The sequence below is a fragment of the Crassostrea angulata genome, chromosome 6 (assembly GCF_025612915.1).
Source record: "Crassostrea angulata isolate pt1a10 chromosome 6, ASM2561291v2, whole genome shotgun sequence".
In the NCBI taxonomy this organism is placed as follows: domain Eukaryota; kingdom Metazoa; phylum Mollusca; class Bivalvia; order Ostreida; family Ostreidae; genus Magallana; species Magallana angulata.
Genome location: NC_069116.1, coordinates 15,450,502 through 15,472,250, shown reverse-complemented (window position 1 = coordinate 15,472,250; position 21,749 = coordinate 15,450,502). Strand labels below are relative to the sequence as shown.

Genomic DNA, 21,749 nt, shown 5'->3' with positions numbered 1-21,749 from the left:
ACCAATCGGATGCCAACTTTCTGTTAAATGTCGACTTTGCTAAATTTGCATATTCGCATCAGAGCGGGGGTATCACTAGTGAGCATTGGTTCACAGCTATCTTATAAGTACTTACCTACCAATAAGTCGAAACTGTCCTTTTATTTCAGACACTGGTAGAGATTTGTGGCATATGCTTTAAGGTAACAAGTATACAGTAGCTGATTCTTGAAATAAATATACATGTTTACCAGTATTATTTAAAGGTTAAAAAAACACAACAAAAACATGAAGAATGGACTCATTGTTAGTCAATGTAATTAAAAGATGATTTTACCAATTTAATTATAAGATTATTTCACAGTTAGAGACTGACAGCAGATTAATTGATATAAACTTAAGCCTAATTTCTTTTGAAATCCCATGAGTTTATCTCTTCTTCTTCATCATCAGAAACCTCTATGTCTATAAGTTTCGAATTTTGAAAATTGATAATAGATGAACGTAATCTAAAAACCATTTTTCTGCATGACATCTTACTGGAAGAACACCATCATAGAAATTGTCATATAACATTTTGAGGTTCTTTATTTGCATGTTCTATTTGTTCCTCTTGTTTTGATTTAAATTTTCATGTCTTTGTCAAGACGCATACTGGAACTATTGTAGTTATATTATTATTATATTAAGATATTTTGTTATTGATAAATCTAATGTCATTTTCAAGGGCTTCCTGTTGAGCTGCAGATTTAACTGATGAATATTTACTTGACTGCAAATTTTCTCTTTCACTCTGATATGCTTTAAATTTCTTTATAGATATGGGGGAATGGTAGCAAATCGAAAAGTTTTTTCTTCTGTTCAGCAAGTCTTTTATTCTTGATGCATTTTGTGTGCGTTAAAGATTATGAGTCTCAGAGTTTGCTGTCATTGTTTGAAAATAAGTGAGTTTGATCAGTTGCTTTCTCTTCAATTTGAACCGTGTCAGTAGCTGGTAATGTTTCTAAAAAAGAGTCCTGATTTGGTTCTTTTCTTAGTGGATCTGAAATGATCTGCTCTTAAAATGCTCTGAAAAAAATGTGATTCCTAACATTTTCTTTTGGCTGGAATTTATCTGTGCTTTTTTGTGCGCTTGTATTTGTATGTTCTGTATCTTTAAAATTTGGGCATATATTTAATTAACATGTGTTGCTATTTGGTGCATTTTCATACTCATGACCATGAAAGCAGTAATTTTACTGATATTTTGTGTTGATTTTACCACAGATTTGATCTGATGGAACAACATTTGTAACAATGTTTGATCTCGGTGTCAAATTCTGATAATAACATTAATTGTAAAGGCTGATCATGAGTTAGAGTGTCACTTTCAAATATTGTAAGAACATGAGAGATGATGTTGTCGCTATTCTTACATTCAAGCCAGACATTGTTTTGACGGTGAAATAATTTAGCAGCATCTTCAATTTCACAGGAGGAAGCATACTTATGATTTAGAATCATACTCTGAAAATAATACAAAGGTGTCTGCTCTTAAAGTTCAGTATTGTTGCAAAAGTGTTCCCAGCTTTTAAGAATGTACTCACAGATTGTCTGTCTGTAAGTATTTGACATTGTGAAATTGTCATTGAGAGCAAAACTTAAACAATGGAAGAAGCAGTTGCCATCTCCAGGAACATTACAGATGTTAAAAATCATTTTGTCAAAGTCATTGCCATCGACAGTCTGATCTAAGTTGGTTCTGTTGTCAAAAATTACAGTATTATTGTTAAGTAATAACATTTATGTAAACTTTATGAGATGTCTTTTAATGTGATTTATTAGTATGTATAGTGCCTTCAGGGGTTCAGCAATGCTTGTTGACCAATTAAATGTGTCGGTCAGTACGCGTGACAAGTTTCAGCGTCATTTTGGCGGACTATAGTGTTCAGTGAAAACAAGCAGAATTTATCCCCAGAATTACTAACTGCTATGCCAATGTTTTTTTGGTTGTGTTTTACATTTAAGAAATATTTTGTTAATACATGTAATTGTTTTTGCTGATGTCTTTATAATTTGATGTTCTTGCCTCATTGTGTATGTAGGTAGTTAGTCATATCATATATTGTTTACCTTACTGAGAGCTGTGCCCGCTGGTTTTTCTGTAGGTCATATAAACTAGGCAGCATTATGGGGTTAAAGAACTCGAATATGTCTCACATTACATGTATTTTGTGATATTTTAATAGTTTATTCGCATGTACATTTGAGTTGTGAATTTTTTTAATTTTAGTTAACTAAGCTAAACCGCAATGCCCCTTTTGTTTTGTTTGTCTTTGCTGTTTCCTATCCTGACCTTGCTAGTCCACTTTAGTTGGCGTTTTCTACAAAGGTCTTCTGTTTTCACTATACGTTTGTGGCAAACCTTGGTTTACTCTTTGTGGCATTTTTTGTTATGCCTCCCTTCGAAGAAGGGAGGGCATATTGCTTTGCTGCTGTCTGTCGGTCGGTCGGTCCACCAACAGTTTCCGTTCATTTTCTCCGCAGAGGATGAACATATTGAAATGAAATTTGGTATACATGTTTATCATGATAATATCTAAGTCAAGTTCGATACTGGATACGATCGAGCAATTTTCGACAGAGTTATGGCCCTTGGACGTAGAAAAATTACAGTTATTTGCAGTTTCCACTCATTTTCTTCGCAGAGGATGAACATATTGGAATGAAATTTGGTATACGGTTTTATTATGATAATATATAGGTCAAGTTCGATATTAGGTACGATCGAGCAATTTTCGACAGAGTTTTAGCCCTTGGACGTAGAAAAATTACAGTTATTTGCAGTTTCCGTTCATTTTCTTCGCAGAGGATGAACATATTGAAATGAAATTTAGTATACATCACCCCTGCGAATGTTATTGTCATTCAAATTTTAGACCACGTGGTTTTATTTGACCCTTTCAGTTTCGCAGTAAAAATCGTACCTTGTGTATAAAGTCTATTTCACAGTCCATGTATCTAGGTTCTTAATATAGTAGTCAAATATAAAATCTAGAGATTTATTGATTTTAAACTTTATCTTCATCAATTGGTGAATAAAATGTGTTCTAGAAAGAAATGTGACTATACAAAAATTAGTTATTGTCTGCTGTTTCAACAACTAACATGCTTAAAAGAGATCCCTCCTGAGGATTAATTTTCGATCCGCGCCTGACCTAGTAATAACATCAATAGTGAAACAGACTATACCATTTTATGCAGAATGTACCTTGAAAATGGCTCGATATACTAAGTTTTAATGCAAAAAAGACACCCATTATTTTTTTTAAAACATGGTATTGCACACCACAAGCATCAAACATGGCTATGAATTTATTAAGCAACCCAATGGTTATATTTTCAACCACTCTACACGTGTTTGCACACGAACGATAACTCTGTTCTGAATATTATCGTTTAATATAAATAACTGCTAGATGGTAAAATAAGACATACATCTTGAAAGCTTTTCCCGTTTTAACATAAATCACAGTAGGATATGAAATGAAAAACGACCAGTACTTACGTATTTTGAGAATATTATCCGAACACTTATACTTCCGCTCGAAATTTCACAGGAAGTGAACAAATATTGGTGAAGTCTCGTGAACTTTCATTCGAGCACCTCTGGATTTATTACTTACTTAGCAACGATAAAGAAAACATTCCGAACACATTCGCAGGGGTGTACATGTTTATCATGATAATATCTAGGTCAAGTTCGATATTGGGTACGATCGAGCAATTTTCGACCGAGTTATGGTCCTTGGACATTAAAATTTACAGTTATTTGCAGTTTCCGTTCATTTTCTTTGCAGAGGATGAACATATTGAAATGAAATTTGGTATACAGGTTTATTATGATAATATCTAGATCAAGTTTGATATTGGGTATGATAGAGCAATTTTCGACAGAGTTATACCCCTGGACTTGTTTTATATGACGCCAACTTTTTATTTGTATTAGACTTTTATATCATACTCAGTATTAACAGGGGAGATTATTAGATGAAGTGAAAAGATTTTTGTCGTAAATTTTATGCAAGTTGATGTAAAATAATCTCCCTTTATATTGGTTAATTTCTAGTCATTTAATAAAATGACTAAATTCGCAATATATGTGTTGTCTCATCTTTAAAGCTCCTAGTCAGATCAGAAAGTATTACATAAAATGCAGATTTCAGAAAGATTTTCTATTTAACAAAAATATTACTGCAATATGTTATTGTATTCTAAATAAGCTACTCTCTACCCTACTTGTTACCCAATAAAAAGTCACGTCAGGGTACTGTCTTCTCAGTTTTCAATAAAGTTGCGTCACAAATTGCCAGTCTTCACTATTTGTAAACAAAGCAGACGACCTGCAACGAGTTGACCCAGATAAACAATATTTTTGTGTGATTAAAAAAAGGGATATTAAATAAATGAAGTGGTGTTTTAAAAGATATAATTTATTCATTGGATAGGCTATTAATAACGTAGAAGTGTGTCGGATAAATTGGGGGAGGAAAGGTTTTTTTACGTAAGCTATGTAAGTGTTTTTAAAGGATTTTTTAAATTGGTAAATGAGAAAAACGTATGCGATTTATAGGTAAGAATATTTTAGAAACGCTGCCTGTTCCACCATGTTGCTATGCACCGAAATGGATTATTGGGATATGTAGATATTTTTCAGGTGGCCTCATAAAAATTTCTTTGAAGAATGTGCAGGTTTCAACTCGAATTTCCTCCGTTTGTGCACGTTGTCTATTTAGCTCGCTGCTCTTGCTCTTAAATTCTTTTTAGAAGTAGGATAGGGGTCCAAAAAATTAATTGCATGCAAGAAAAAATAAACATATATTTATCTATGAAAATATATCTCTAATGTACCTCCATGGACACAGACAAAAAATATCTCGTGTAAATTGATTGTTATTGAGGCTTGTTTTAAGAATAGGGTACCCTTTCTTGAGACAAAGATAGCAATTTTTGACCTCTTTCTCAAGAATGGTTGTAGAGTACACACTATAATGACCTCCTTTCATAATTTTTTCATATTTTTTAAATCTTAAATTAAAGTATGTAGCTGCGCAGTTTGAAGTGACTTAAAAATGCCTTGTTCTGTCCATGCAACTTGCATACAAAACAACATGTTGAACGTCATATTTACAGATTCAGTAAGTGTGGGGCAAATATGTTTACATTCTTATCCTCAAATGTACAAAATGGCCGCACATCCCCCTTAATGTCGCTTTTTGTGCTCGGGTTTTTTTCCCGTATAATAGACTCAAGCCAAGTGGACTAATGAGAAATTATCTTTGTGCTTTTGACGTAATAATGATTCTCATTGATGTCGTTTCTTTGTTAATAACAATATGGCTTTTTCGTCATAAAATGGTAAATGATTAATAAAAGAATCATATCGGTGATACAGCATTGTATCAATCGCTTCTTGTCTTTCCGACGTACTCTGAAAAAATATTCTGATTTTGTTTTCTGAGCTTGCAGGAATTATCTAGGAAGTTAAGTTTGTATTGCTATACGGAAAGCTAGGTTTTACTAGTTGGTCTCTACAATCGTGGAAGTTTTTGTTGTTCTTTTATTTGTAGGTTCATGTAACAATAACCTAAGAAACTTCAGAATTCGGATCAGATCTTTTTATGATAAAACGAAACAGTCATCGTAAATTCTATATACATTAGACTGCGTTAAGTCGCCATGCGTATTCCAAAAATAGAGACTAACAGAGTTTGTAGCAATAATACAAACGAAAACTCCATTCTATCATAATGCGAACGTGATTCCTATCGACTCTCTCCGCTTTAGCTATCCGGACTAATAAAGTCATATCTGATATTGTGATTTTATAACTAGTTGTACACTGAAAAAGAAAGGGAAACACGTTTTTGCTCAATGATACACTTAAAAGGACTAACACACGATTTGAGCAAAATTAATTTTTTTCATTTTTAATGTATTGAATGGCCAACATGGACGTTGTTAATGCTTTGTCAAAATTTGAAAGTCAAATATCGAGTTACAAACGAATTACAGGGTTTAGAATTCTTTGTTTTATAAAAAAAAGCTCGAGTCTTTTTATTGTTAACATATGTGTTGTATTGGTATAAATATCAATTTAATGTTGCATTTTGTTGTTTATAAAATCATCTATGAACACATTGAATCAGTTTATCTTGTTTTGAAGAGTTATTTTGTTCACGAAACGGTAATTTCTTTACTGTACATTTGTAAACAAATATAAGACTCAAGCTTTGTTTATTTTATTAACAATAAATTCTTTCCGCTGTACTTAGCTTGTGACATGATTTCTAACATTCAAATTTTGGTGAATCATTCAAAATATACAAGACAACTATTTTAAACATAAAAATAATAAATAAATTTTTTATCTGAAATCGTGTCTATGTCCATTTAAGTCTTAAGTTATTACTACGTGTAATTATTGAATATAGATAATGTGGCTCAGCTGTTATTTAAGGAATAAATACAAATGAATTGTTAAGGTATATAAAAAATTCTCAGTTCCAGTATCAGATATTGACCAATACTTGCTACTTCAATAAAACTACAAACGTATATTGTTTTGTTTTAACTAATTATTGGCTTGCAATATATTTGAAATGCAAGTGAGAAATTTTAAAAATATCTGCAATATCATCGTCTAGTCGACAATGATAAAGTGAAATAAAGGCAACATCATCGAGCCATAAAAACAAAGCTTAATTGCTTATCATATCAGAAAAAATGTTTGGTATTTCAAACAAAATGTTTATTACACAAGTTTCACAAGTTTCTTAAGTACTTTTAGAACGAACACAATACTGATATCGCTGACACATCAAGGTAGACTAGGTACATAGTTGAATGCAGTCCTCTGATCTTATCAAATTGAGGAAGCAATCTGGGTCTTCGTGTCCCTTCGAGAATAATGCCCTATTAAAGGGATGATATGTAATAGCCTAACCACAACAGAAATGTCTATATAGCGTATTGTCTCTGGCGAGTCAGAGAAAATTCAACCACAGTTAATTTTAAAGGTATCAATTTAAAAATCCTCTTCGCTGTCAATCATTACAGGTAAACAATTAAACTTGATACAGTTTCGGGGGCGAAGGGAATATTAAGACAATAAGTGTAGGTTTTTCTGATTCAGGCAAGAAGAAATGAATCATACATTGTAGTTGTACATTTAAAATATCTTTGATGACTTTTTATACCCTATTTCTCCTAGTGTTCACGATAGGTATAATCATGGAATTTACTAGTGTTTCTTTTCTTTTGACTGTTATATCAATTGCAATTTGTGCATCAAATCCTTCACAAGGTAGGTATATTAAATCCGTAAAATTTCTCAATATATACGTCGATGCTACTAACAGTTATACTTGTACATTCCTAACATTACTTGTGTAGGTTTCCAGTAAATAAATAAATGTTTGTTGAAAAATTATCCCAGTCTCTAATTTACAATAAATTTATTATTCTTTAAGTTAAAAGTATATTTTAGAAATACGCTTTATTATCTCATGTTTCCAATTTGTTAATAAAACAATTAATGGCCTAAATAGCTTTAGTTTGATTAAATTATTTTTTTACAAAGACAAAAGATGCTCGAGCCATATTCCTAATGGTGTATTGGGTAGAAATTGTACTGGAAATGTTGGCTCCTACTGCCAAGTGTCATGTTACCATGGTTACCAACTACATAACGACGTTTTGGGTATATATTGCAACAAGGACAGACGATGGTCTGTGATAGAAACTAAGATTTGTCAACAAGTTGAAGGTCAGTATTATTAAATTCAATCGATTATAATTATACAATGAACATTAATGTACCATAATATAGGTTTTCTTTGTTCATATCTGTGTTTAAATTCATATGTATCCAAACTAACTAGTACTGTACCAGTTATCGGCTAAGGCCACTTATCGGCTAAACTGAGGGTTCGGGTTTATAACACGCGACAATCCAAGATTTTATAATTCAGTCGTCTGTTTCGAATAAAGAAAATTAAGTTATTTGAATACATTTTATACAAGAGCTTAAACGATCATTGTTTACCGCTGATTCACATCTTTGCACTTTCAGCAGTGGGGGGATACGTAGTTAAATATAGAATATTACCTCTTTGCGATACGTTATTATTATATCACTTCTTTGATTTGACATATAATATCAATACATATAGCATGTTTAACAAAAGGAATTCACTAATATCCAAGAGATCCATAGTGCAGTTGAACGCCTGATTGAACAATTATGTATTGAATAGTCTACGATTTTGTGTATCACCGTATGATAATATCAAACGAATAATTTTATGAGTTTTGTTTATAATGTATCATAACCCCGACGACTTAAGTCTGACCCCCAATTGGGCATAATTCAAATTACATTTTGCAGGGTATAAAATCAACATGAACAGGGATTTTTCTATGTTATCATAGGCGTCGGAACCGGGGGGGGGGGGGGGGGGGACTTTTTTTTGCAAAGTTAGACTAACCATTAGACACATAGCAGAATAGAGGGTTCAGCCTCCAACATTTTTTCGCAAAAAATATAATTGTTCCTTTATGTACCTTGAAAGATTGAGAAGTTGGAGTAATAGGCATACTAGCCCCCCCCCCCCCCCCCAAAAAAAAAGAATTTTTTTGGTAGGTAAGATTTTTTTCAATGGAGCTATAGGTAACACCCCCCCCCCCCCCATAATTCATAATTTGGGGGAAAAAAAATTATGGTAGGTGAAATTTTTTTCTTTGGGTAGGATAGGTTTACTCCCCCCCCCTCACGGATTAGGATTTTTATGATTTTGGGAATTTGGGTTTTTTTCTCTCAATATTTCTGAGGACCAGTCTAGCCCCCCCCCCCCTCCCCCACACACTTTCAATTTGCTCCCGACGCCAGTGGTTATTATTGCGAAATCGATAACTGGTACAGTAAATCATAAAAACTTGGCAAATTTAGGGCGTGCTAAAAAGCACAAAAACAAGATGTTTTGGGTTCTAAATAAGGATATAATCTAACAGATTGATAATAGGGAGTTTACCATTTAAAGTATGTCATGTATTTATCTAAAAATATTAAAAAACAAAAAATACTATGAAAGAAAACTTAACAATTTTAGCCGATAACTGGTACAGTGCCAGTATCCTTTGAATATTATATTTACAAAATGACAAACTAACTAGCTTAAATATCTTTTGTAAAGACAATTTCCCCTTGGAAATCTATTGTCAAATACATATACCTTTGATTACTTTTATTTTTTTTTCTTGCTGGTTATTGAACACTTTTTTTTGCCACAATCGTAATGAGAATTCAAAATGGGTAATGTGAAACAGTTATTTTTCCAAGTTTTAAAAGAACTTTGCACACAAACATAAGCGTCTACCCATCCTGTAAATTAGGTGATCTGACCCTAAACATAGTTATTTAAAACTACTTTGTACTACTGTGTTTAAAATTCGTCCCATATAGTCCAGTATCACTCATATATACGGTGATTTGAGTCCATTATAGCTATGTATAGTGTCGTTTTTCTACAGTTTCAATTGTTTTACAGAAAACATTCCGGAAAAGCGGTCATTAACTACAGAGGCAGTCCTTGGGGGCGCTGTGACCGGATTCCTTAGCGTCTGTCTGACATACATAGTTATCATGATGGTTAAACAAAAAATCAAGTACGTTAAATCAAAACACAACATCCAAGTTGTCTACAACTTGTAACATTTAAAAAATTCAAGATGTTAAATGAAAGTTTATCGCTGGACACATACCAGAGAGAACATTCGGAATAGATTTTAGAAATATGCAACAACTATATATATAGCAGTTATAAAGGAAACCCTATTTTAAGTTTGAAATCAATATAAACATTACTTTCATCTTTGTTCATAGGAAGATAAATGACAATGAAGACTTTTCTCTTCATCAACGGAGCATTGAACAGTCACGTCAAAATGACTATTTGGAGACGGTGGCCTTCGTTTCGTCTTCAAGGAATCCGACCACTTGTGTCAATGAGGCGGAGATTAACAGGACAGAGGTTAAACAAGACCAGGAAGTAAGAAAGCCGGAAGAAAGTACAGCCACTCGGCCCAACGACAAGCCGAAGATTCATCTGTATCATAACGTATTCAGAAAAGGTTCCTACGAAAACGTGTGACTTCTCTCTTCAATATATAATACAATTGTTGTAATGAGAAAATAGTGTGTTCGTCACATGATCGATGTCCGAGTAGTCATGGAATTTTCCATTTATTAACACGAAAAGCATGATCAATCTACTGCGGTTTATTAAACAATATACTGCATTTTGTAATAATTATTTTGGAAAAATAAACGTATCGAAATTGTAAACGATCTTTTCTCTTAAAAAAAGAGTACTTTTCAGTTTGTTATATAATGACCATCCGTTTGATCACACGTATAACTACGTTAGTCGAAAGTTGTTCATGAGGTAATACTTGTGCTTTTGAATAAAACCGGATTTTCATGACAACATGATAATTAAAATATAAATTCAATCCTTCCTGCATGAACCCTCTGCAAATCGATGAATTTTATTTTTTAATTCGAGTTAAACTTTTTTGATCACGAATGTTTAAAGGGGCATTTCAACTAAATATTTTGATGTAAAATATACCTGTCAGGGAATTAGGTTTTTCTCTTTTAACAACATGTATACCATAGATATTTCCCTCTCAATTACCAAAACAATTTGACTGTTTTAATGCTGATGGAAACGCAACATGTTTTCATAATTTTGTCCGCGAATGAATGAATTTTGCAATGTTTGGTACATTAAGTGACCACGTATTATCAAGTGCAACTAAAGAATAATGCTTACAATTTTATTCTGTGTCTTATCTGAAACGTTTGTTTTTTATCTCTGTGAATTATTTGATAAACAAGTGAAAAGCTGTCAATGTGACAGCAAACCGGGTTTTCTTTTATTTGAACTGTATCCATAATCCATGTTAACCCTGAATTGATAAACACTACCAACCGTATCCAGTGAAATAGAGTACCCTATATATGCAATATTTAATATTAATGAATAAGTTCAAAAGCTGGTATTTTTTCAGAGATTATCAGAAATCAATATCCTAGCAATACGCACATTTCTGATATATGTACAATTGATCTGCAAAAGAACAACTGCCTATCTTGAAAACTGTAGGATGAGTTATCCGTGCAATGAGGGTACCCTGTATGCAATATTTTGTCAAATGACTAAGTTCAAAAGCTGTTATATTTTTCATAAATTATCAGAAATTAATATCCTAGCAATACGCACATTTCTGATATATGTACAATTGATCTGCAAAAGAACAACTGCCTATCTTGAAAACTGTAGGAGGAGTTATGCGTACAATGAGGGTACCCTTTTGGCACCGCCCGCCATTTTCACCATTTTAATAACTGGATTTTTCCGTTGGAAAACCTAGTTAACATTTAAAATAAAATGCACGGTCAAGGGCAAGTTATATAGAAATATTCCGTATTACACAAAATCTTAATGCGAAATATAACAGTTTAAGTATTGTAAGCACCGGGCCAATTAGTTTTATCGATCGTAATATATAAATCGAAGAGTTGATTCTTCTGTTCATGTAATATGAGTGTTTGTCGATAACGCTGGTTATTAGTGTGTACCCACTTGATGTTGATTAATATGGAGTGATTCAAATGAGGTTAAAAATATAAACGGTGAACTATAATGATCTATACGGGATCAGTATAGGGTAACCGAAGATCCTATACAGGGAAAATCAAAATAAAGCTCAAGGTTTAATTTGAATTTATATTAAATATTGGCCAAATTTTACTTAATGTCATTAAAATATACATTGGATCTCTCATGATTTGTGTTGAAATATGATTTTTATTCAACGAGTTGTATCTTTTCTATCCCCGAGCTTTTGCAAATAAATTCAGGCCATCTACTTTATTATGATCTTAAAATTTCCCCCCAAAATTTTAGGATTCACGCTCCTTTTTGAAAATTTGAGGCAGGTCTGTGTATGGGCTATAATACTCAGGTGACCGTTAAGGCCTGTTGGCCTCTTGTTAATAAAAAAAAACTACTGAAAAGAACTTTTCAAAGATAAAATAAAATTAGAACAAGGAGTAAAATTGTTACATTTATATCCTGTTTAGAAATCGGAAATCGCCTAGCCATGAACACAAGGAAGTATTTTATTTATTTGGAAATTTATAAGGCAACAAACGGAAATTGCGAGCAAATAGCTTTTTCCATATATCCTCGGAGTGTCATGTATTGGTGGATTTTTGTGTCTTTGGTCCTCAATTACGGTATTTAATAAGTTACATACATTATTATATGAATAAAGGTCAAATTAATGAACATTAACTATAAATACATGTCATTATTGAATATTTTTTTAGACACAAACTAACTTTTATGAATACAATTGAGCTCCTTTATAAAAGTATAGTTTGTACCTTCATTGTGATTAATAAGATATTTGAAGAAAATTTATAAGGATAACCAGAGTCTTTTCCAGACTTGTGAAATAGTTTCAGTTCATATAAAATGTCCTACGCTTTCATTAGTTAACGTTTTCAATCTTTGCACTCGTACTGTATTAACTTAAGGAGTTGCATGCTTATATTATATATACGTCGTTTTTTCTCATTGCTCTTTCAGCATACATAAAGTGATATACATGTAACTTTATTTTTCCCTAAAGGACTATACATTATTGCATAAGGTGTTGATCGTGGGTGTACGGGTTGGAGTGGGGAATAGCTCATTTAGAGGGGTAGAGGTCAAGAACAATGCTTGCGTGAATAACAATAGTTTTGATTAAAAAGGCAAAAAATTCGTTCGATTGTTCTTTTTTTGTCGTATTTGTCTAATATGAATAACATGTTTGTTTGTTTCTTATTCTTAAACACAAAACAGTATATGCGGTGATAAGATAATTTGTTTTATCTCTAAGTTGACCATTTTTAAACTTAATATTTGTTTTATCTCTAAGTTGACCATTTTAAGACGGGGTCACGTGACCCCGTCTATTGGTTTACTGTCAACCGAAGTCTTAAACCGGAAGGCACGCGTAGAACACATGAATTGAGTCTACGCGTAAGAAAATAGTGCAGAAAGTTTTCATGCATTTCAGTAAATATGTATTATAAAAACACGCATTAAATCTGTTTAAAGTCCTCTGTGTATATACAAAATTCTATTTAGAAAATAAACAAATAGTTTTATTGATCAAGATATTCTTGCTCGGGTTCAAATGTGGAATGAGTTACGTAACTGAATGCACAGCGCCGTTGACGATTCAGTTGGTGTACGAGCTCATTAATCAATAGAAGAGGTTGATGGTGGAATCGAAATTAAAGTTCCCAAACGCAATGTGCCATTTTTGAAAAGTTGTGAATTTTATTTTGACAATCTTTCACCTTAATATTACCAAACTTCATGCGCAAGCTGAAGTTAAAATCGGGACGGGTTACACACAGATGTTTTACAAATTAAATAGGTGTTTCATTGGCTTCTAGTCTACTTGCGGTATGACTGCTGTTCGTCTCTACAGAAATTATGTACAAAGAAAATAAAAAAAACAGGTCTGAATTTGCCTTCTCGTTCGTTGGCTCTTTAGTTTATTAAACTGAATTTAGATTTTAAACAATGCATTGTAAGCAAAATCTATAATAGATTATACATTTTGGAAGACTTATACATCATATAATATATACAATCTTATCGATTGAAGAACCAAGTTAAATGTTAATGTTCATGTATTCCAGCTTAGTTGGAATCAGGCTTGGGGTGAATTACATTGTAAAATAATGCATTACATTACCAGAACTTCATGAATGAGGGCATTAAATTACCATTACCATTACTTAATTTTCTTGAAGTAATGCATTACATTACCATTACACGAGTAAAGTAATGCATTACCATTACTTTGTGAAAAGTCAATAAGTTTTTAAAAAGTAATTTAAAAACTAAATAAAGAGTTTTTGTAAATATTTCATAAATAAAACATGCTTAAAATATTTACAGGTTCATGTTCATGTTTACTATCAGGTTCAAATTTAATGACTTATACAAGATTGCTGTTGCACTTGTAGTTCTCAAAGTAAGGTTGATCCCGGAACATTTACACGCTAATGGCGGAGCTGACAATCTATGTTATTTATGTTTCTGATTTTCGGAGTATGATTTTTAATGAAAGGAACGGTTGTATCGTAATTCGTGTAGGTGATGCACGAGTTTACACAAAAAGTAGTAAGTGGCGAACGGATTTATTTTTACCTATTAATTTTGTATGAATCGCAAATGAAGAAAATCGTGTCAGATAAGTCGGTCTTAAAAATCAAAATGGCGACCGTGACAAATCTTTTTATTGTCAAAGTTCTTGGAATCTTATTGTAAAAAAATATTTCTAACGTGAGGTGTCTTTGTTTGTTATCGGTATACAAATGTTCACTTTATTTGTTAATTCAGCAGTTATAGAGTTTTCGGGGTTTTCATAAAACTCTTATTACGGATACCGTCCGACTTGTGGATTTTCCCTTGGATCGCAAATTTGAATAAATCTAATGATTGAACCTTTCTACTTTGATATAGTTGTTTGATTTTCCCGGTTAGTAGTAATTTTTTTAATTTTTCCTTGGGGTCTTATTTTTCATAATATACCGTTGTGTCAATTTTCTACAATTATGAAAGCCGGGATATAGTAAAATTTAGATAAACTATCAGACAATTGCAAAAAAGCCGAATTAAGTTAGATAGTAACAAATAATTCAAACTCAAAAATTTTGGAAGCTTATTCGAGGAAATCCAGGGCAATTACAAATTCAAACTTTCAAGACCCAGTCTTTCAGCACTCTCAGTACTTTGATTAAACTTGCCTCTAGACGGTGGTACCTCAAGTGAAATTGAAAAACACTGTATACATGTAAGGCCAATTAATTATCAATTACTTAAACATTCTGGATAGATAACAAGATAAAAATTCGAATAAGACAAGACGGAATAAAATGTCGATATCATCTTTATATTCAAGTGTACACTATGGATTGATCAGAGATTTAAAAAAGACAATTTACTATTCATTTAAGTATGCCTATACTCTAATTTTACTTCATTTGTGGAAGGTCATAAGTTCAATTTTAAACTAAGACAAAGCTTTTAAGAAACTTGGAGCAAAACGCTCGACAAAAGAAGTCAACGAAAGAAACTTAAATCTCTCACCGATTTGATTATATATAACTGTAACTGCTTTAATGACCCAAACGCCGAGTATCTTGATCCTAATTCAGTAAAATCTCGAAATAAAAATTAACCTTTATTTATTTTTTTTATTGGGGGGGGGGGGGGGAGGGGTAAACATCATACATTATATTATTGTGTTTATCAAATAGTATATAAAATTGGTGTGGCCCCTTCCGTAGAAGTAGATAAGCAAGCGGTTTAAGTGTTAACATCGCCGTTATTGAAAAGGTTTTAAAACCAATGTAAAAACGATAAAAACCAATATTATTCCATACACTCAGAACCATCAGTGATATTAGTGAACATTTACGGTTTTCAAATGATTGATTAGATTAATTTGCAAATATATAACTGAATATGGCGATTTTAATGAAATACAACCATACTTGCTACGGGTTCTGTTTTGGGGACCAATAGAACCTACATGTAGTGAAAAACTTCAGGGTTTTAATTTCAGGATTTTTATTTTTAATATTGTTATAGGAAGATGCAAACAAATAGACGTAATCATTGGACTTGATTTATCGAAAAACACAAATGAATCGCAATTCGATCAACAAAGACAGTTCTTTCAGGAGCTGATAGAAGGACTCTATCTATACAATGACACAGATACAAGTTATCGCGTAGGGGTGTTTGCATACGACGATACTATTATAAAACCTAAAAATAAACTATGGCCATTGGGAAACATGACTGAATTTGAAGCAAAAGAAGCCTTAAAACCTTTTAATTACTCTATCGATCAAAATAACCCTTATTTAGACCACGCTCTTCGCTTTGTGTTGGCCAGCCTGGATGACGACAGGTCCAATAACAAGGATAGGGAATGCAGCGAGAAGATATTGGTGTTGGTTGTGACTGACATCGTTGAAAAATGGAGCAATGGGAAAAGAGATTTAGCAAGGTTGAAGACAATGGGTGTCAAAACCTTATTTGTTGTTGTCGGGAAGGCAGCAGATAGTGAGCTATTAAAGGGAGAAGAAATACTGATTGTTTCGTCTTTTAATAATTCTATGGATATCCAAACAAATGCTTCACATTTCTTAAGGAACATTCTGGAGGAAGGTATATATTCAGCATTGCATAATCATTCAATTTTAGTTTTGTATATACAACAGAATTTAAAAGTTTAGAAACCTGTATTGATAATCATTACAAACCAATGGTTTCATAATTTAGATTTTTTGGTCATAGTTATCAGGTAATTTACACGAACACGGATAATTTTTATTTTCAGGAAAAGGTTCGTGTTGTGATTCCAGTTTCTCGGCAAACCAGCTGAAGGACACCAGATGTTCCACGCAAATGGGAAACATGTGTGATATAATATGTTCTGGCGTTTTTGACACAAAGGTTGTCTTGGCAACTTGTGAACCAAACGGGGTTTGGAGTTCAGGAAAGGAAGATGCTTGTAAAGGTCTTGTGATAAACTTCTCAGATGTAATATTTCTTATCTTGAACCCCCCCCCCCCCCCAAAAAAAAAGATCTTACAAGAAAATAAATTAGCATGTTGCAGTTATGGCTTTTAAGTACCACGATTATGAAATTAAACTTATTTTATTTCATATTATTAATATTGAATTTATTACTGATTAACTGAACTGTTAATGCTAAATTTAATAACAATTAATGAAAAATAAGATGCGCTCAAATTCAAACAACAACACTTTAGTTGCATAGGAACGTTCATGTTATAGATTAATTACAAATAGCTACTCAATAAAAATTAATTTTGTTTTCGAAACTCTAATACTCTAAGTACCAATAGTGATAATGAGCATGATAAACTGTAAATTACTTTAGTGCATCATACTGAAATAGTAACATTGAAAGATTAATAGTGTAACTACATATTAATCAAATGAAGATTAGATTAGATTTAAATACATTCATTATATCCTTAATAAAAATTTGGAAAGGAGATGATTTCAAAAGTTTTTTTTTTTTGCTTGCACAACGTACAGGTTTTGGATTGCATGTGGTGTCTTTAGTGATTGGTGCAGGATCCTCACTGGTGTTCCTCGTGGTTGTAGCGATGTTTGTGTTTCTACTACGTAGAAAGAAATGGTAAATACTTATATTCTTAAAAGAAGTATGATTCAGTAACATAATATTGTGAGACCCTTATACATGTAATAGGTAATTTCAAGGAAGATGCGCAAAAAAGGACGATGCTTTATTCATTTAAAAAATTAACATTTTCAAGATTCTTTGTGATAACACTACGACTCAATTTTTTATTACACAGTCCAAAAAATTCAAATGACGTATTAATGGAACGCCTGCGCGGTTATCACACTTAATAATTTAATTTTTAATCGTACAGTTCCTGAAAATTATATATAAAAAAAATAACTAATAAGAAATCATTCTTTAAATATAATGAGGCAGTAATTTCTGTCGCGGCTTGATCAAATCTTATCATTAAGCCCTTGGAGTTTTATTGGATTTGATCTCGCCCCGACAAAAATTATCACCTCATAATACTATGTACTCAGAAAATGACTCCTTATTCCATAATTGTAAACAAGAAAACCTTAATAAAACCATATTTTAGGAAGACTGTAAAGTTGCATTCAATTATTTAAAAAGTTGACTTTTCGCTTTTAAAGCTCCATGCTGTGTCACAAACTATATTGTATAGTAACTGTATTAGTATGGGTAGTTATACGAAGTTTTGGGGTTTATAGGAATCACCTTGTCCGTCCGTCCGTCTGTCTGTGCAAAATTCGTGTCCGGTCCATATCTTTCTTGTGGAGAAAATTTGGAAGTTCTTACTTGAAGATTGCTTATGACCAAAGGTTGTGCCATGGCCTTAACCCAAGGTCATTCGGACAAGGTCAAGGTCACTAGCAGAAAAAGTGCAATATTCGTGTCCGGTCCATATCTTTCTTATTTGGAAACATTGAAAGTTCGTACCTTACAGAAAGATTGCTTATGACCCAAGGTTGTGTCATGACCCTGAACTAAGGTCATTTTGGCAAGGTCAAGGTCACTTGCAGAAAAAGTGCAAAATTCGTGTCCGGTCCATATCTTTCTTATTGGGAAACATGGGAAGTTCTTACTTCACATAAAGATTGCTTATGATCTAAGAGTGTGTCATGACCGTGACCCAAGGTCATTTTGGCAAGGTCAAGGTCACTGGAAAAAAAAGGTGCAAAATTCATGTCCGGTCTTTATCTTTCTTATAGAGAAACATTGAAGGTTCTTACTTGGCACAAAGATTGCTTATGACCTTATGGTGTGTTATGACTTTAACCCAAGGTCATTTGGGCAAGGTCAAGGTCACTGGCAGAAAAAAGTGCAAAATTCGTGTCCGGTTAATATATTTCTTATAGAGAAACATTGAAAGTTCCTACTTTGCACAAAGATTGCTTATGACCTTAGGGTGTGTCATGACCTTATTAACCCACGGTCATTTGGGCAAGGTCAAGGTCACTGGCAGAAACAAAGTGCAGAATTCGTGTCCGGTCCATATCTTTCCTATGGAGAAACAATGGAAGTTCTTACTTCACACAAAGATTGCTAATGACCTAAGGGTGTATCATGACCGTGACCCAAGGTCATTTTGGCAAGGTCAGGGTCACTGGCTGTAAAAGTGCAAAATTCGTGTCCGGTCCATATCTTTCATATGGAGAAGCATTGATTGTTCTTCCTTCACTAAAAGATTGCTTATGACCTTAGAGTGTGACATTACCTTGACCCAAGGTTATTTGGACAATGTCAAGGTTACTTAAAGATATGTGCAAAATTCATGTACGGTCAATATCTTTTTTATGGACAATTATTGGAAGTTCTTAATTCACATAAAGATTGCTTATGACCTGAGGATGTGTCATGACCTTGACCCAAAGTCAATTGAGGAAGTTGGCATGCCCCGATGTATTTTTTATTGGCAAAAAAATGTGTGAAAAAATAATCGGACTCAGTATACAATAATTCAAAATGTTTCAAATGGCTGCCTGACATGTGGATTTTCGTTTGATTCGAGTCATGTTTTTTTAACATAAGGATACGAAAGTCCTCATGCATTAACAGTTAACTTGAAATAAAATGGAATTTAAAAAATAAAAATTGGTTTGTGTTCTCATATTAGCATTAATAGTTTTATAATATAGAGCAGTTGTTATTTATAGAAAATGGACGGTGAAATAGATTCATCCAATATTTTCTATAATAGAAAAAATACATGAGTTATGATTTTTTCTTAGCGTGGGGTATCAATTGTGAGCTTGCTCACAGTACCTCTAGTTGTGTTTTTCATTAGTTGTTACAATAAACTACTTCCGTCATTTTGTCAAATTTAACAGATTCTCAAATTTGCGACAGCTGTTGAATTTTAAAGAGACAGTACAGCTGTAAACATATGTGTGAATAACTTCAGATTTACCTATTGTATCGTTAGGAAATAAGAAATAACGTTGATTATAGTAGTTGAATTACATAAAAATCCCTTTCACATACTTAATTAACGTAATTATGAGCTTCCGGAAATCAAAGGGTCGTACAAACCAGAATGATCTTATATCGTTTATTTGTACCACGTGGACTTTGATTTACAGTAATTGACACGTGGTGAAAACTACAAGATCTTCGTCCGATACGGTCATCATGGTATACGAGGTTAAAGGGGCTCTCTAAACAGAACACATCGTCACTTACTCGATAAATTATAAATGGTTTACCAATTTCGGTTCATTTTAAAATGAACAGACGTAAATATGTCAAAAAACCCCTCAAGGGGCCTCATTAACACAAATGAATTTAGGTTGTAGCAACTCCTATGATAACATGAAAAATACATGCTTAAAAAATAATAATTAATTGTGGTTATTTTAAAAACTTTGAACAATAATTACCTGAGAGAAGTAGAGAAAAAAAACATATTTTGATCAACAAACATGTCCAGGAGAATCTTTGCGAGCCCAGCATGTGTTTTGTTTACAGTACATACGCATGCGTAATAGTATAGAAGGCTGAACCCCGTAACACGTTGCGATGTAAACATGTGATAGGTTATACGTAATTAATTTTAATGAAATAATTAGATTTATTTTATGGAAAACTTTGTAATTTTCTGAAAGTTTGTACGTTCATGAGTAGTACAAAAATACCGAACCCGAACGGAAAATTTTTTCAAGTCGGTTTTTTGATAAGATGCGCCGTACTGTCTCTTTAAGTAAACAATTTACAACTAAAAAAATTTTTTCTTATTCCAGATTTTGAATTATATTATTAGATATTTGATGACGTTGAAGATAGGGTTTAAAATAGAATGAAAATAAAATTATTTTCCAAATTGTAGCCAGTCGAAAAAAAGGACAATTACACCTGCTTTCGAATCACCGATTCATCGATCAGTAAGAAATAACTACTCGGCTCCTTCATCTCAGATGTTAGCTGCAGAGCAAGCTAAGGTAGAATCAGATGAAGATTCTGACGAAAGCGATGCTGTGGTTTACGATTATGCTGAGGAAGATGCAGTGAATGCCATTTCGAAACGTCCAGTGAAATCAAAGGATATCCATAAAAATGAAAAGAAAAATAACATCGATATTGTTCATTTTAATGCGCAATTGGGATTAGGTATCAATTACAATAATGATACAGAAATGTTAAACAAGCCAATAGAACAAATTGCTCCATTAGCATGCACTGTAAAAAGTGAAGGCTCATGGCATGCAAAGTACGATGATGATGAGATTTACATGAACCAAGAAAATGAGACTGAAGATAACCAAGAAATATACATGAACACTTTAATTAGATAATCATTTCATTTGATTCTTAAATAGGATATTTGCAAAACATTAAGGAAATCCCAAATCCCTTCTTGATTTTTGAAATTCGACTAATGTCACAGTCCAGGTTCCGCGAAGTCGTCGGTTTTGGCAGTGGTTTTAGCAAAATGGCCATTGTTACATGCACGATGTTTCGATTGATTGGGTCATTGTTCAAACACGTCGGGGTTATTCTAGCCTTATTGTACTGGAAAAAGGGTTTTAATACTACCGTTTATACATGTTTGTTTTTTTAATCAGATACTTTTATAATACAACTACAGTATTACATCATTTTTGATGAAATTTTCAGTGTGTGTTTTTGTTGTTTTTTTTAATGCGCATCATCCCATTTATTTAACATATGTAATGAATGGTACTCATGCTCCAGTTATAAGTAGATTCTACTTTATGCATTTTCAATTTGTTTCCCGTTTTTCGGGACTTTTGTACATGTGTTTATTTTCGTGTCGATTCTGATCTTTCTTTCTTCTTTCACAAAAGTTTTATAAATCCACATTCATTCAATTTCGCTTGTTTACAATAACCCTGGCTTAACTTCATTATGATTTTCTCATAATAAATGGAGATTTTACATCTATCGTTGTGTTACGTTTTTAGAATTGATGGTAAATCTTATATTTAATTATTTATTATAGTATATCAATTATAAAAAGGGTCATTACAAACTCGTTAGGAACC

The 21,749-nt window shown here is 32.7% G+C and overlaps 2 protein-coding genes across 2 annotated transcripts; both read left to right on the top strand.

Annotated features, from left to right (window-relative positions):
* Positions 1 to 6,647: 6,647 nt before the first annotated feature.
* On the top strand, positions 6,648 to 10,357 carry LOC128189855 (uncharacterized). Its single transcript, XM_052861630.1, has 4 exons — positions 6,648 to 7,324; positions 7,601 to 7,786; positions 9,567 to 9,684; positions 9,902 to 10,357. Exons 1-4 carry the CDS (start codon positions 7,204 to 7,206, stop codon positions 10,167 to 10,169), a joined length of 693 nt encoding a protein of 230 aa, XP_052717590.1. The 5' UTR covers positions 6,648 to 7,203; the 3' UTR covers positions 10,170 to 10,357.
* A 1,847-nt stretch (positions 10,358 to 12,204) lies between these two features.
* On the top strand, positions 12,205 to 21,637 carry LOC128190748 (uncharacterized). Its single transcript, XM_052862926.1, has 5 exons — positions 12,205 to 12,322; positions 15,747 to 16,331; positions 16,504 to 16,683; positions 17,232 to 17,334; positions 20,573 to 21,637. Exons 1-5 carry the CDS (start codon positions 12,283 to 12,285, stop codon positions 21,036 to 21,038), a joined length of 1,374 nt encoding a protein of 457 aa, XP_052718886.1. The 5' UTR covers positions 12,205 to 12,282; the 3' UTR covers positions 21,039 to 21,637.
* The last annotated feature ends 112 nt before the right edge of the window (positions 21,638 to 21,749 follow it).

What these genes read in the sequence shown, in the direction of transcription:
- LOC128189855 (XM_052861630.1), top strand. Translation starts at nt 7,204, where the DNA reads ATGACTTTTTATACCCTATTTCTCCTAGTGTTCACGATAGGTATAATC. An exon ending in TGCATCAAATCCTTCACAAG is followed by an intron (nt 7,325 to 7,600) that starts GTAGGTATATTA and finishes TTTTTTACAAAG; the next exon opens with ACAAAAGATGCTCGAGCCAT. An exon ending in ATGGTTAAACAAAAAATCAA is followed by an intron (nt 9,685 to 9,901) that starts GTACGTTAAATC and finishes CTTTGTTCATAG; the next exon opens with GAAGATAAATGACAATGAAG.
- LOC128190748 (XM_052862926.1), top strand. Translation starts at nt 12,283, where the DNA reads ATGTATTGGTGGATTTTTGTGTCTTTGGTCCTCAATTACG. An exon ending in AAGGAACATTCTGGAGGAAG is followed by an intron (nt 16,332 to 16,503) that starts GTATATATTCAG and finishes TTTTATTTTCAG; the next exon opens with GAAAAGGTTCGTGTTGTGAT. An exon ending in CTACTACGTAGAAAGAAATG is followed by an intron (nt 17,335 to 20,572) that starts GTAAATACTTAT and finishes TCCAAATTGTAG; the next exon opens with CCAGTCGAAAAAAAGGACAA.